The sequence below is a fragment of the Vulpes vulpes genome, chromosome 1 (genome assembly GCF_048418805.1).
Source record: "Vulpes vulpes isolate BD-2025 chromosome 1, VulVul3, whole genome shotgun sequence".
Taxonomy (NCBI): Eukaryota; Metazoa; Chordata; class Mammalia; order Carnivora; family Canidae; genus Vulpes; species Vulpes vulpes.
The window spans coordinates 17,128,891-17,144,297 of NC_132780.1; the positions used below are offsets into that span (position 1 = coordinate 17,128,891).

Sequence of the window (15,407 nt, forward strand, 5' to 3'; positions counted from 1 at the left end):
ATCAATCTCATACTGCTAACATGAAACTTTGAGTTCCTGTTCCCCCAGCCTGTTCATGATTAAATGAAAACTTACTGATGAATATTAAATATCCTCAATATTCCAAGCATGCAAGAAACTTCAGTAAAAACAAAACAAAAAAGAAAACAAACAAACAAACAACAACAACAAAAAACCCCACCTCTGGCCACAGTGAGCTTACATTCTAGTGAAGTAGACCATAAGCAAAACTATATTTAATAGCAATAAATGTCTTAAAATTTGTATGGTTAATTAAGTAGTTAATGAGTACAACGAGGAACTGAGCCATCAGAGTTGGGAGGGTGGCGTGGTTTTTCCTTAGCAACATCAAGAAAAGCCTCTCCAAGAAGAAAACGGACACCCACATTCCCACCGCTCCGCGCGCCGCTACTGCCTGCCTGGTTGCAGCTGCCTCATTGATTGGCTGCGGGGTAAGAGCGTTTGGAGCACTGATTGGCTGCGGCATAGGCCTGTGCCGCCGCTGATTGGCTGTAGAAGAGGCCCCTGCAGCCGCTGATTGGCTGCAGGGTAGACACGCCCATGCAAGGCCAGAGCTCAGGACCAAAGGAGACTTCAGCCACTGCACATCCTTCCCCGTGCCACAGATGAGAGCTGTTGTCACGAGCCCTTCTTGCCTTGTTGGCTTTTCTGGTAACCGTTGGGTGCGCGACTTGCGTTGGGACTGCCCAAAGTGGGCTACCAGGAAAGCGGGGCTTCTCTGTCAGGCAGCCCTGCTCCGCAGGCAGCAGCCGCTGGCTCATCAGTCCGTCCGTCACCAGGAGCCTGACTGTATTTAGCCTGCCACCAAGTAGGTCACTTGGTCAGCCTCAAGGGCAGCCAGAGGGTCCTCAGGTGATCTGTTGATTAATGATCAGATTAGTGCCCGTAGGAGGCAACAGGTAGTCTCCTTGCGAACCAATTAATCAGTTAATAGGATAATCCACCCATTTCCCTTCGCAGACTGCCCTGTTAGTTAATTACGCACCCTCTGAATCAGGCTCTTAATAAGTTAATCTCCCTGTAAGGCGCTCAGTCGTTGGTCCCACCGTTATCCCAAGTGTCAGCCAGTTAATCGGCTTCACTGTTAGTCTTTGGTTTCCCTATAAAATCAGCTTTCCGGTCAGCATAAGTAGGTCAGTTGATCCAAAAGAGGGTCCTTCCCACAGCAAGTTGGGAAAGCCCTTTTTACCACTTAGATTCTGCCAAAGAAATACACCATCCCAAGTGTGCTGAGGACAAAGGATATCCTGGAGCCCTTGGAACAGGAGCCAAAGGTAAAATGGAGAAGAGAAATGATGGGCAGAGGGAAATGGTAGAGGGAGAAGAGTAGAGAGGGTGGTTGGAGTCCCCCTGTGTATCTCTAAAGCCTGATGGAGAAGAAATCAGAGTTTTAGAGCTAGATAGATCACTACATCTCAAGTCATAAAACCCACTCATGTTACAGATGAGGAAATCAAAAGGAAAAGTGGAGAGGAGAAAATATTTGACCAAGGCTATTCAGTGATTTACCAGCAGAGCCTGGGCCAGGACCCAGACAGGGCTCATCCCAACATCCAAATATGGTTTTATATCAGAGAAGGGCAAGGGGGGTGCAGGGGTGGGGGGGATTGGCAGTGCAAAAAGGCAGCAGATGTGGCTTTCCTTCCTCTAGGTTTCTGCTCAACTGTCACCTCCTCAAAGAGGCCTTCTGTGACCACCCTACCTCAACTGTTTCCCCATGGCCACCACCCCATAACCCTCTATCTTATTATCCTGCATTCTTTTTCTTTGTAGTACTTAATAGTTATCAAATTATCTTAATTGCCAACTTGTTTATTGTCTGCCTTCCGTACTAGAATGAGGACATGGATTGTCTCATTCTTGTTCACTGCCTTATCCCTAAAAACAGTGCCTGACATAAAGAGGTACTCAAAATGTTGGTTGTTAGAAGGAATGAATGAGAGTGCCAGTCATTAGGGAATGTGCTTCCTGAGACTCATTAGAGGAAGCAGACTGAGTTTGGAAGTAGAGAGCCTCCATAGAGTGGCAGGACATGAGGTCAGAGAAGCAAAGTTCAAGAAGGCTACCAGTACAGAACTTTGACTTTTACTCTGAGTGAGATGAGAGCCACTAGAGAGTTTTGAGTGGAGAAAGGGCAGGATCTTACTGAGGTGTTGATAGAGTCCCTCCAGCTGCCACTGTGGGGAATAGAATGGACAGAGACTAAGGTAGAGCAGCAAGTCCAGTGAGCAGGTTACTGTAGCAATCTGGGTGAGAGAGGATGGTAGTTTGGGCCAGAGTGGCCTCAGTGGAGGTGATTGATTAGAACTAGTGAGATTTTGAATTTATTTTAAAAGCCGTGCCAACATTTTCTGACATGGCTGTGGACTATGAGAGAAAAGAGAGTCAAAAGGGACTCCCAAGGTTTTGATTCTTGATTTCTTCCTAAGTATGACTTCATTTGATTTAGAGACGTGTTTCCTAAGTCTGAGGTGATTGATTTTTTCTCCTTTTTCTGAGATGAGAGCAAAGATATTTAAACTTTTAACTTTACTTTCTACTCTTACTCTGCTGCTGGTTGGCCAAACAATATAAGTAGTTTGTATATTTTCTGTTCTCTTGAAAGTTAGTGTGGAGAAAGAGGAACTTGAGTTTTATTATTTTTTTAAGATCTTATTTCCTTATGCGAGACACAGAGAGAGGCAGAGACACAGGCAGAAGGAGAAGCAGGCTCCCAATGGGGAGGCTGGTGAGGAACTTGATCCCCGGGGTCACGACCTGAACTGAAGGCAGACTCTCAACCACTGAGCCACCCAGGTGCCCCAAGGAGCTTAAATTTTAAATCTGTCTCTAAGTACACTTGCTCAGTGCATTAAGGAAGTTACTTACTTCTCCAAGCTTCAGTTTCTTCCTCCACAAGAAGGAAATCCTAAGACTTAATTCCTTGGAGTTTCTGGAAATAAACGAAGACTGCTCAAATGAGAACAAACAAGTTACTTATTCAGAGCTTGCTGTAGCCAGAGTCAGCCACCATCACTTGCATCCGGCCAACAACTCAAAGGCAGGTAGCATAGTGGGAAAAAGAAGTTTCAGACAGGGTCTTAGAGATTGTGATCATAGGTAAGCTGAAGGTTAGCTAATTACAAATTGGGGTATCTTATGTGATTGAATTGTGAGCAGATTTAACTTTCTTTGATCGGTTCTGAGCTGGAAGCAGGGGCAAAAAATAGGGAACCTGGTATTCATTGCCCAATCCTGACTGTTCTGTGCCAATTGCTGCAGATATTGTGGCTTGGGACTGTTCACTGCTTTGCAGTTGGAAACAGAAATTAGATTTGTGAGAACCTAGTTCAGTGAAACATAAGTTTTGGGAAGGAGTAAGGATGTGAAGTCAGGGGATGATGAATGTTTTTTCATGTCCCCAAAGTCACTTGTGGACATGAAAATGCAACTGTTCTGCAATTAGTTATAAGAGGTTAATGTTACCAATTTTTTAAAAAATTATGGATCCAACTCTGGAAGAGTTGACTCGGTGGATGCATAAAGAAATTCAAAATCTCAAGAAACAAATTAAATGTACAATCCTTTTGGCTAGTTTTATCTATAAAAGCTAAAATGAAAGTAAAGAAAAGGGCTGGAGTGGATCCTGACACTGGGCCAAGTTTGATTTCTGTCCAGTCTGAACTATGGCTGCTAACCTCAGAGCTGCTACTAAAGGGAAAAGCCATGTTGAAACAACAGGTAGCAAAGAAAATTAGAGTAATTCACAAGAGAATGAAAGACAAAGGGCTGAGGTGGCTGTCTGTTAAGCATCTGACCCTTGACTTTGGCTCAGGTCATGATCTCAGGGTCATGGGATCAAGTTCTGTGTTGCTCTGCTCCCCACCCCCATGCAATCTTTCTCTCAGATAAATAAATAAAATCAGAAAGAAAGAAGAAAGAAAGAAAGAAAGAAAGAAAGAAAGAAAGAAAGAAAGAAGAAGAAAGAAAGAAAGAAAGAAAGAAAGAAAGAAAGAAAGAAAGAAAGAAGAAAGAAAGAAAGAAAGAAAGAAAGAAAGAAAGAAAGAAAGAAAGAAAGAAAGAGAAAGAAAAAAAGGAAGTGTCAAAGGGACTCATCCTGGGGATTCCCGGGTAGCTCAGGATTCCCCAGGTGGCTCAGCAGTTTAGCACCTCCCTTCAGCCCGGGCTGTGATCCTGGAGTCCTGGCATGGAGTTCCACGTCAGGCTCCCTGCATGGAGCCTGCTTTTCCCTCTCTGTCTCTCTCTCTCTCTCTCTCTCTCTCTCTCGTGAATAAATAAATAAAATGTTAAAAAAAAAAAAAGAAGGGATTCATCCCAAAGAGAAGAAAATCTTTAAACCATTATTAAGAAATAGAATGGACATTGATGGGATTAAAACAGGGGTCTTGGAGTTTGGGTGGATCAAGGGGAGCCCCAGATGGTCCCTCAACTTTGAAGGATCCTAATCAAGTCTATTCTAGTTACTCTAAATTGGAGGAATTTCAAAAGCCAGAAGGCAAATGTGACAATGGGATTCTAACTTCAAACTGCCTGAGGTGATGATCTCATAATTAATCAAGATAAAAATTGGTTAAAAAAAAAAAAAAGGCCTGAGTTCTTTGGCTCCATGCTCAGCTGGAGACTCAAAGCCATAGGCACATTAGTGGTAAAATGCTCTGGAGAAGAGATGTTTCTGGGACTCCTTAAGCTGGGCACCCCATGCATTGTGAGTCCTAGTGAGAATTAAAGTTAGATTGGGAAGATACGGGAATACAAGTATTAAGGGGGTTAAAGTGAGGGTTTAAGATAGAAATGGAATACTTGGGATCCCTGGGTGGCGCAGCGGTTTGGCGCCTGCCTTTGGCCCAGGGCGTGATCCTGGAAACCCGGGATCGAATCCCACGTCAGGCTCCTGGTGCATGGAGCCTGCTTCTCCCTCTACCTATGTCTCTGCCTTGTCTCTGCCTCTCTCTCTCTCTCTGTATGACTATCATAAATAAATAAATAATAAAAAAATTTAAAAAAAAAAGAAAGAAATGGAATACTTGAACAGATTTTATGTAAAAAAAGGTAAGTAGGTGCCGTGTCTTACTAGAGGACATTTCCCTTACCTAGCACTATGAAACAGGAGGCATGTAAATCCCCCCTTCAACCAATATTGATTGGACATGCTAAATGGGAGCCAATAAAATTGCCCAAGCCCAAACAGGTTGTTAATTTGAAAAATATAGGCTATCTGGTGAAAAAAAAGAAAAAATGTCAGATACCTACTGTTTGATTGGCTTATTTCAATTTTGGTTGACACATATTCTACATTTGGGACTATGGCTAGCCCCTAACCATAAAGCTGCTAGAATGAGGTCTTTAAAGTCCTTATGGAAACTGCAGTTTATAACAAAAGCCAGTGAGCACCACCCAGTGGCGATCTCTGGGATTTTTCTTTTTAATCAGAAAATTTCCATTTGAAAGACAACCAGCTAGCTTGTTGGCCTTTGACTGAAACTGCCCATAACAACTGAAGGAAGTAAAATAATCCTAAAACCTGAAATACTCATGATATCTTTGGTAATGTTGGATAAACTTGCTAATAATGAAGGCTATGCCCAGAAGAGTTTAGTAATAAAATGGAAATGGTTTGTAGAGGAACATGCTACCAAGGGAATATGAGGAGGTATTCATTGTATTCACAAGCAGGTGGTCTTTTTTTCCCTCTTTTACCACCTGAGGAGATGCCAGATCCTATTGCTACTTGGATGGTAGCAATAAGTACCTCTCAAATGACCAAAAAAGAGCTGCTTGGTTTATGGAAGGCTGTTCCAAGATGAATGAGTTCCTTTGAGTGGGAAATATTAGCAACGGTATGCTAGTAAATATTTAATAACTGGATCTCCAAAGGGAAAAGAAAGCCCTGAATTGTAGCATTGCCAAACAGCCCCCCCCACCTCCACCGTAGACAGTTTAAAGCTACCAATTCATGATACAGGATTAAGAAGAGATCCAGTAGCACACCATTATGTAGTATTTCCATCATACAGATTAAATAGATGTAAATAACCTCAAGAACACAGATAACAGTAAAATGTACTAGACAAATTAGGAACTAATCATTTTCAAGTAATTATTACCTTTGTTTTTAACATTGTTTATGAATTTATATAACTTAATTTATAGTAATGACTGTGCTTTTGACACCCAGTTTGCAACAGTCTTAAAAATTTAATAATTAGCTTCCTTAAGCTGGTTCACACAGGCTCCAGCACATTGATGGATGTTATTTAGAAACCGAGATTTAGGTGCTAGGCATGTTTATTGCTATGGATGTCTCATTGCTTCTAGGCTCTTTCTGTGAACAAAACATGGAAATAGAATTTGTTTGTTTGTTTTTTAACCACGGGTTTGTACTGATATTGCCAATTAAAATCAAACTTTACTTTCTTCTCTTAAATTATTGTATTTTGGGCAGCTCGGGTGGCTCAGCGGTTTAGCACCTGCCTTCAACCCAGGGTGTAATCCTGGAGACCCGGGATCAAGTCCCACGTCAGGCTCCCTACATGGAGCCTGCTTCTCCCTCTGCCTGTGTCTCTGTCTGTCTGTCTCTCTCTCTGTGTGTCTCTCATGAATAAATAAATAAAATCTTAAAAAAAATTATTGTATTTTATATTGTTTCTCTTTTTCCTTACTGTGAAAATCTTTAAAACATAGTTTCAAAATTACAATACCAATACTGATAGCTTTCTTTGTCCCCCCTTTAGACAGTACAGCCAAAGCACTGTGTTCAAAAGTTATTTGAAATAGATATTCTTCCAGAATTGTTCTATTATCATTGTGTTTGTTTACTAGCTCTTGTTTGTGTTCAATTTTAGGGTTTTTCTTTCTTTTTTCCCTTCTAAGTTTAAGTGACCTTTCTGAACAGTAAAATACCAATTTGGTTGGAAAGGTTTTTTTCTCTTTGACCAGAACCATGTTACCTGAATACAAGGACATATATGTAAGGGAACCTGGGAACATTACTATTTATTATCTTCAGTCTCTGTATTGGGGACAGTGCAACAGGGACAGTGGTGCTGAGATACCTGTTGGGTCTGAAGCCAGCAGTGTCTGCCACAAGGAATTATAGATGGATACAGGAAGGAATCTAGACAAAGGACACATCCCCTCATCCTGCCTTTTCCAGAAATTAATGCAGACATGAGAGACTTGTAGCCCAGAGAGGGAAAGGATCTGTCTGTGGTCCTCTGGGGAATCAGTGACATAGCTTACATAGTCAGTGCTCCAATTCAGGGCTCCTGCTCTTAATGCTTTGCCAAAAAAAGAGAGGGGGGGGAGATAATTTCATGAAAAGTGAGACCGACATTTGAACATTTATCAGTGACTATCAAAGGTCACTTTCTAAGCTGTTCTGAGGTCACAAGGGTCTATTTGTTGTATAGCCTTCCCTTAAAGACTCAGTCTCAGGTAGATTCTCTACTAAGTTTTTTTTTTTTTTTTAAGTTATTTCTTTAGTTTCCCAACTAGAGTGACCTAACCAAATGAGAGTTTGTCTTCCTCATGTAAGGACATATTCAGAGGTAGGCTGTGCCGCCCGGTTGAGTGCCTTCAGCGCAGGTCATGATCCCAGGTCCTGGGATCGAGTCCCGCATCAGGCTCCCCACAGGGAGCCTGCTTCTCCTGTCTCTGTCTCTGTCCCTCTGTCTGTGTGTCTCATGAATAAATAAAATCTTTTAAAAAAATAGAATGTTCCTTCATGAGTGGCATTCATCGTTGTAGATACTTCATAGCTGCCAAGTGGCTGTTCTACCTCTAGTAGCACATCCATATTTTAGGGAGGAAGGAGAAGGAAGTGACAAGGAAGAAGAAAATAACAATATTAGGAAAGGGAGACTTCCCCAGGAATCTTCAGCTCACTTCCACTAAAACAATATCATGTGTCCCACGTTAACTGCAAAGGAATCTAGACAAAGTGGTGCTTTAGCTTGCAGCATCGCACCCCTAAACAAAGCTGGATTTGTTGTAACGAAGAGCAGGGTAGGTACTTGTCTGGCTGCACAAAAACAAATAAGGAAAACAAATCAGGAAAGACTGATTCTTTCCTCAAAAGACAACAAATGAAATAATGTGGTAATTCTGGAAGGGGAAAGATTTCCCCACTTGCGACTGGGTAGGAAGATCAGGAAAGGTTGCATGCAGGAGGTGACACTGAACTCAGCTTTGAAATTGAAGTAGGATGTGAATGTGAATGAAGCGGAGTTGCAAGAGGAATAGCTGTGAAAGGGATAAATCCCTGAATGATGGGAGAAGAATGTTTAGGGGGAGCACTAAAGAAGGCAGTGTTTTCCCTTTGGCATGGAAAATGTTGGGAAAGGCACAGGGAGACAGAAAAGCAAGGGTAAGGGAAAATTTCAGAGAACCTCATTTGCACAGCAAGGAAGTTTGGAACTTTTCCTATGAGCAGTAGGAATTCCTGTCCATTTTCATTTTCCCAAAGGATCTGTGAAGGCTACCCCATCCTCTCCATCCTCACGGCCCACTCAGTAACGCAAGCATGTCATTCTTTCCTGACCACCTCTCCAGGTTCCTCCCTGGCCACTTGACCTGAGTTGCTCTGGTCTACACCATTTCTCCCGTGGCCCCAATGGGCTATTCCAAACACCCAGACTGGCCCTGACCCTCTGAGGTACACAGCCCTTCCGTGAATCCCTATTAGCTTTGAGACAGAACCCAAAGGCCCTAGTAGCTGAGTTTCTCCCAAATGGGCTGGGACTGGGAGGGAAAGACCAGAGGAGAGAGAAGGACACGTGGCATTGAGGCCTCTCAGAGGTGGTAGGTGTGCTCTTGAATATCCCATCCCACATAATTCCTGCTTCTGAGAGTGAACAGGCCTCCAGGATGACCAGAGACAGAAGCCCCTGGCTTGCTAAGAATACTTTCTGCTCTCCCAACCACACATTCTCTTCCAGTTATTCATCATCTCATCCCTTCTGAACCACACAGCTCTGATGTGAGAGCCAGCTGCGGCAAAGGTCCTAGCACCTCCTCTTCCTGAGGACTGCTGGCTGCTACAGATGGCAGTACCACTGCTGCAGCTTGGTGAGTGGGATGAGAGGCAGTGCTGGAGCTGTCTGAGGCTCTGGGACTGGGGTGGATGGGCTGCGGGGGTGTGAAAAAAGAGGACATAAGGGTGTAGGGTACCAAATAACCAATATGGTTTAGACTGTGTGCCGAGTCCTGGTGGGGCTGGGAGAGTCCGGGGTGAACAGCAGATTGGGCCAGGGAGCTGAGTTGGGGGTGAGGGTGGGCGTTCAGCCATGGTCATTGAAAGCATGAGAGCACTAGGAGCTGGAAGGCCCAGGGTTAGTCAGGTTTCCCATGTCTGTCATCCACAGGCATGCTTTCCCAGATGGTAAAAATAAATAATCCAGAGGACAAGCAGTGCGGGACAGTCCCTGCAAATTCCTCATTCCCTCAAGTGACCTAGATGAGAAGACCAAATCAAGGGTTACTGGTTAAGAAAAAATCACCCTTTTCTTTCAGTAACCTCAAACAACTCCAGTGAAAAAGTGTGTGGAAACAGTAAGAACCATTCCTTCCTTATTAACTGGCAAGTCACCAGTGGACAACATAGCCTACCTATTCTATGTAGAGTGAGGCAGTCTCGAATATTCTTACCCAGAAAATACCATAGCAATCTCTGCTTAGGATGAGTGCTCAATCAAAGGTCACCTTGGACTGGGAAGAAAGAAGTCTAAAAGGGTGTTCTGTTACCCATTCTGATTGAATGGGTAACACTTTACCATATATTCAGCTAGGAACACTGCCAACCTTAGGGCATTCATTCTTACATCCATGATAGTATGACACAGGTTCAGAGAATACCCCTATTTTTCAAACTGGGAAAGAGCAGAGAGAGGAGAAGTGACTTGCCCAACGGCATCCAGACTGTAAGAGACAGAGAAATTGATCATAGGTGGATCTAAGAAGGAGTAGAGCCTGAGGAATGGAAGGAAGAGGGAAGTAGGAGCTGAGACTGGGAAGTCTAACCTGGGGGTGGCAGTGGGAGTCAGGTAAGGGGTCAGAAGCAATGTAGATCCTCAGAAAGTTCCCTGGCCATTAGTCAGGTCCAGGTGAAGAGGGAGAATAAAAGAGAACTGGTCTGTGAAGCCTGGCTCCTCTGGGCTTCCAGAAAGTCTTTCTGAAGTTCCTTGGGAATCATGAATGAGGAGAAGGCTGGGTCCTGGAGGAAATGGAGAAAGGAAGTCAGGATTCCTTGCTAAATGCTGTCCCTACCTCCCCACAGCACCTGCCAGGCTGCTCTATTCCTCTTGTTCCTTGGAGAAGACTCTGCAGTGCAGCTGTTCTTTCCATGGGATCCCCACACCCTCTGTGCAGTGGTTGATGGACAGTGTCCCTGTAGGTGTGAACAACACAGATAGCAGACTCCAGGTGACTTCCATCATAATTGCCCCCTGGGCCAACAGCACCATCAGTTTGACAGAGCAGCCAAAAATGAGCACAAGCCTTCTCTGTAAAGGGAAGAACCAAAATGGAACCCATGCTTTGAGCATCCTACTGATGCCAAGTAAGGGTAGAGGGGGCCCAGTGACTGGGTGAGGAAGAGTGGGAGGGGGAGGGAGCAGAGCTTTGGTTCCAATTCCAAGGCCTCAGGAGAGAAGCTTTTCTCACATGCTCTCTTTTTCCAGGAAAGAGCTCTTTCCTTCCCACGATGTTCATGAAAGGGCTGATCCAGGGCGTTGTCTATGGAGCCATTACAACTGCAGTGCTGTTCCTTTGCCTCATCCCACTCATGTGAGTACCAAGGCTAAAATTCTACCTGGCAGGCCCTGGCTGCAGTGCTGGCATGGAAAGGGAAAGACAGGACCTCTGCCCCCCAAGGAGCTCAGGGTCTGGCAAGCTAAGAAGGCATCAAACATGGTTGCTACAGTCCAGGGCCATCAGGACTATGTTGAGCCACAAACAGGTCCAAGGGACAGGGGTTTTCAGTGAATTTCATAAAGGAGAAAGCAAAGGAGGAAGTGACAGTTCTGGAGAAGCCAGCAGAGTCCCCGGAGTGCTGTCTGAAGCAGTCCCAGGGGTGCTGAGTACTCATTTGTTAGGTGGAAAGTAGTATATGCATACCCCAGAGACACATTTGAGGAATTGCCAGTGTCTTTGTGCAATGTCAGGTGCATTGAGAATGAGAGGAAATGGCTAAAACTGAAGTTGAAAAAGCTTCTTGGTGTTAGTTTATAAAGACTCTTGAAAGTTGACTAAATGTATTGGCTAGAAGCCCAGAATGAGAAGGGCAGAGTTGCCAGAGGTCAGGCCAGAGAATTTAGCAGGGGGGCCTCTGGCCAGTGCAAGTATCTCGGACTTGATCCTCAATTAGGAGCCATGAAACAGTGCTAAACTGGAAAGGAAAGCTCCTCATACAAGGTGTCTGTACACAGATCAAAGAGCAAGAGCCCAAAGGCCTGAAACAAGGCAGGAAGTTGGTGCCACAGACTGCACAGCAAAGAGCCAGGTTTGAGCCAGGCAAGTGATGAGGGGCAGTAAGAGAGATGGGACTGGGGACTGACTGGCTATCAGGGGTGAGAAGGAAGAAACATAAGGTGGCAGGACAAACTGAGGAGCTATTTTTAGAGCATAATCAGCTGTACTTAAAGACTGATAACAATCCTTTACAGTTTGTAAAGCCCTTTCATAGCTGACCTCATCTGAGCCCCAGAGCCTAATAAGCAAGGTCTCCCCATTGTACAGAAGACAAAATCAATTCACAGAGAGGCTGCGTGGCTTGCCCTTGATAACACACCAAGCCAATGGTGTCATTGAGGCTCTAAACCAGAACTTCTGGTCAAGATTAGAGCCCTTGGGGGGGGTGGCGGTGGCATGGAGGTAGAGAGCCAGAACTGATCAAGGGGTCATTTCCTTAGAATGAAACCTATCAGAATGAAGCTGGCAAAGAAAATTACAGCCGTCAAAACAGAAAAGAGCCCTAAAGTCAGAGCAAGCCAAGAATCCAAGATGTCTCTGAAGCCTAAGGAACAAGAAAAATCCACAATCACCCCAATTTCAGAGAACTGGATATTGGTGGGTATCCATTGTGTCTGGAATCTTCTCTATCAGAATAGTGGCAATAAGACAAAGAGAAACACAGACAGTGTTTAAAGGAATTATCATCCTCAATCCTATAGGGCATCTAGAATGCCAGAATGTGCTGGCAGACCACTTATGGATGGATGATGAAGCTAAGGCCCAAAGAAGGGAAGATGAAAATTAAGACAAATAAAGACTAATTCAAATCAGCAATGTACACACACACACACACACACACACACACACACACCCCTTCACACTGAATCCACATTGAGAAGGTTGAAAGAGCCCCTAAGAGTGGTTGTGGCATCAGAGTGGAAACTAAAGGCTTTGGTCTCTGAGTGCCTGGCAGACTGTGGTCAACACAGTCTGTAGATGCCACAGGCCCAAGTTAGGCTGAAGTGCTTGAAAACTATGCCAAAGCCAAGGTACTCCTTCATTTACCTTGGACCCCACATCCTCAGCAGGGCTTGGAAGAGACAGGCCTCAGTATTATTTAGAATTTATAATTCTCTAGGACTGGAAATGCCCTACTGCCCTCCTTACACACTGTGCTAGGATATGGTGTTCCTTCGTGGATAAACCATACATCTGTTAAATTCTACCAAAGTGTCCTGCAGTATCTCCTACCTTCCATGCTGGGCAATGCTGGGGTGTCGGAAATGGATGAGACTCAGGCCCTGTCCTCAGAGAGCAATCAGGCTGGTGGGAAGGCAGCCTTAAAGTAACTGGGCTGAGATGGGGTTATGGTTGCCCGGAGGTCTGGGCTCCTGGTGCCGGGAATGCACACAGAGAACCAGCAGGAGAAGACAGGGTCACAGACTCCAATCATGAGATTCTGAGAAAAAGTGAAGCTAATGTCTGCTCCACATTGCCATAATTCTGTACTTAAAGAGAGAGACAGGATTCTTTCCTTTTAAGATTTGAATACCTCACCTCTAGACCTATTCCAATATCTTCTTTCTTTGCCCCTGCTCTGTAGCATCCCTTACCCTAACCTTCCAGAAAAAGCAAGATAAACTGGAACTGATAAAGCCTGTGAAAACTACATGCCTACCTGGAGTCCCCTGTCTGTGGAATTACTAAAGTCCACAGAATCCTCAGCAACCCCAGAAATCCTGGAGTCTATTAGTCCCTGGAGTCTCCTCAGCTCACAAGCTCCCTCAAGCCCCATCTGTCCCTCACACTGATGCTCTATTGAATAGGGTTACTCTGGGACCTGGTCTTAGAACCTTTCAAAGAAAATTCTATGATCTGTCATTCGGGTTAACTAGAAGAAATATGCCCTGGCCTGGAATGGTGTCAAAGGAAGGCAAAATAAATGTGAGACTATAATCCACCAAGAAGTAGCTTTTGAACCCCTACAGTATGCTCAGAACCTGGAATATACATATAACAGCACCAGACTTTAGAACCATCATATATAGATTGAGTACCAACTTCAGTGCTTAGTGGCTGTATACCTTTGGATAAGACCTTTCACCACTGCCCTGAGGCATACGTGGTTGGGGCGTGAGTTAAAAGTGGTGTCCAGAGGTGCAGGTGGAGAAAAGACACGAAGACAGTCCCTGAATGCCAAGATAAAGCATTGAAGTTTTATCTTCTACTATCTTAATCCTGATTCCCTTAGAATATAAATTCCACAAGAACAGGGATCTTGTCTGTCTTGTTTTCTGCTTATACCACCAACACCTAGAATGGTACCTAGAATATAAGTCTTTCAAAAATGTTTGTTGATAAGGAGGGCATGTGATATGATGTGATAAGCATTGGGTGTTATATGTTGGCAAATTGAATTGAAACTTAAAAAATAAAAACCGTATTAGAATAATATTTTAAAAGTTTGTAGAATAATTGAGTGAATTATAAACTGTTGCAGGTTTGAAGCAAACTGTTCCGATTTGCAATGACCTGGATGGAACTAGAGGGTATTATGCTAAGCAAAACAAGTCACTCAGAGAAAGATAAATACCATATGATTTCACTCATATGTGGAATTTAAGAAACAAAACAGATGAATATAGAGAAAGGGAAGGAAAATAAAATAAGATGAAAATTGAGAGGAAGGCAAACTATAAGAGACACTGAACTCTAGGAAACAGGGTTGCTGGAGGGGAGGTGGGTGAGGAGAAGGGATAATTGAGTGATGGACATGGAGGAGGGCATTTAATGTAATGAGCAATGGGTGTTTTATGCAACTGATGAATCACTAAATTCTACCATTGAAACTACTTTAAAAAAAAAAAAAAAGAACTAGTGGCCAGATACACAGTGAAAGATCATTCTAAGAGTAGTTATTGAAGATGTACTTAGAAGAAGTAAGACTAGAGGCAAAGAGCCGACTTAGTGCAACATTTCTTGGCCAGGCTGTAAGTCAGGCATACAAGGAATGAGAACAAGAATCTGGCATGAGAATAGACTGTGACTGTGTATTGTTCCCCTCAAAATGGATGACATCCTCCCTTCTGGATCCAGATGCTGGTAGTTCTTAGAGGTTGCAAAAAGGGTCATCTCTTCCCTGGGGCATTTTTTGTGAATAAATATAATGGTTCTCCATCCAGCACCAATGTGATGGTCATCCTGTATTCAACGGCAGATGTTTACATAAGCCCTCACATGTATGGGCGTCCCTTTGGCATGCAGCTCACGCATTGCACAGAAATGTGAGCATCCACCATAATGAGATAATGAGGTGACCAAGACAGACACTAGCCCTGCTTCCATTGAGCTTGTGGTCTACACAAGTACACAATGAAGAAATAAATGCAAGATTGCAGCTTAAATAAATGTTGACAAGTGGGATCCCTGGGTGGCGCAGTGGCTTAGCGCCTGCCTTTGGCCCAGGGCACCATCCTGGAGACCCGGGATCAAATCCCACGTCTGGCTCCCAGTGCATGGAGCCTGCTTCTCCTCTGCCTATGTCTCTGCCTCTCTCTCTTGTGTGTGACTATCATAAATAAATAAAAATTTTTTTAAAATGTTGACAAGTGCTAGGAAGAAAAATAGCCTAATATCATGAGAAAGTATAAGAGACCAGGGAGAGGAACCTACTTTGGATTAGAGAATCAGAGAAGTCCTCTCTGAGAAAGTGACATTTGTGCTGAGACCAAGATTATTATTACGGGCTGGTCAGAGGGACAGCAGATTCTAGGCTCTGGGATGAATGAAGTTTAGTGAGTTCAAGAGCCCAGAGGGAGTCTGTTTACCAGAGCTTAGATGGAAAGTGCCAGACCCTTCAAGGCTTCAAAGGCTCTGGGTGAGCAGTTTAAATTTTATCCTTACTCAAGGAGGTTATTTCCTTGCATCTTTGTAATTTC

General features: G+C 43.9%; 1 protein-coding gene across 1 annotated transcript; it reads left to right on the plus strand.

Annotated features, from left to right (window-relative positions):
• The first annotated feature begins 547 nt into the window (after nt 1-547).
• On the plus strand, nt 548-13,923 carry SIGLECL1 (SIGLEC family like 1). Its single transcript, XM_072757701.1, has 6 exons — nt 548-1,295; nt 8,958-9,087; nt 10,295-10,576; nt 10,698-10,803; nt 11,928-12,084; nt 13,073-13,923. Exons 2-6 carry the CDS (start codon nt 9,063-9,065, stop codon nt 13,085-13,087), a joined length of 585 nt encoding a protein of 194 aa, XP_072613802.1. The 5' UTR covers nt 548-1,295; nt 8,958-9,062; the 3' UTR covers nt 13,088-13,923.
• Nucleotides 13,924-15,407: the final 1,484 nt, after the last annotated feature.

Coding starts and splice junctions, on each gene's coding strand:
- SIGLECL1 (XM_072757701.1), top strand. CDS start 9,063: ATGGCAGTACCACTGCTGCAGCTTG. Junction 10,577..10,697: donor GAGCATCCTACTGATGCCAA/GTAAGGGTAGAG, acceptor CTCTTTTTCCAG/GAAAGAGCTCTTTCCTTCCC. Junction 10,804..11,927: donor CTTTGCCTCATCCCACTCAT/GTGAGTACCAAG, acceptor TCATTTCCTTAG/AATGAAACCTATCAGAATGA.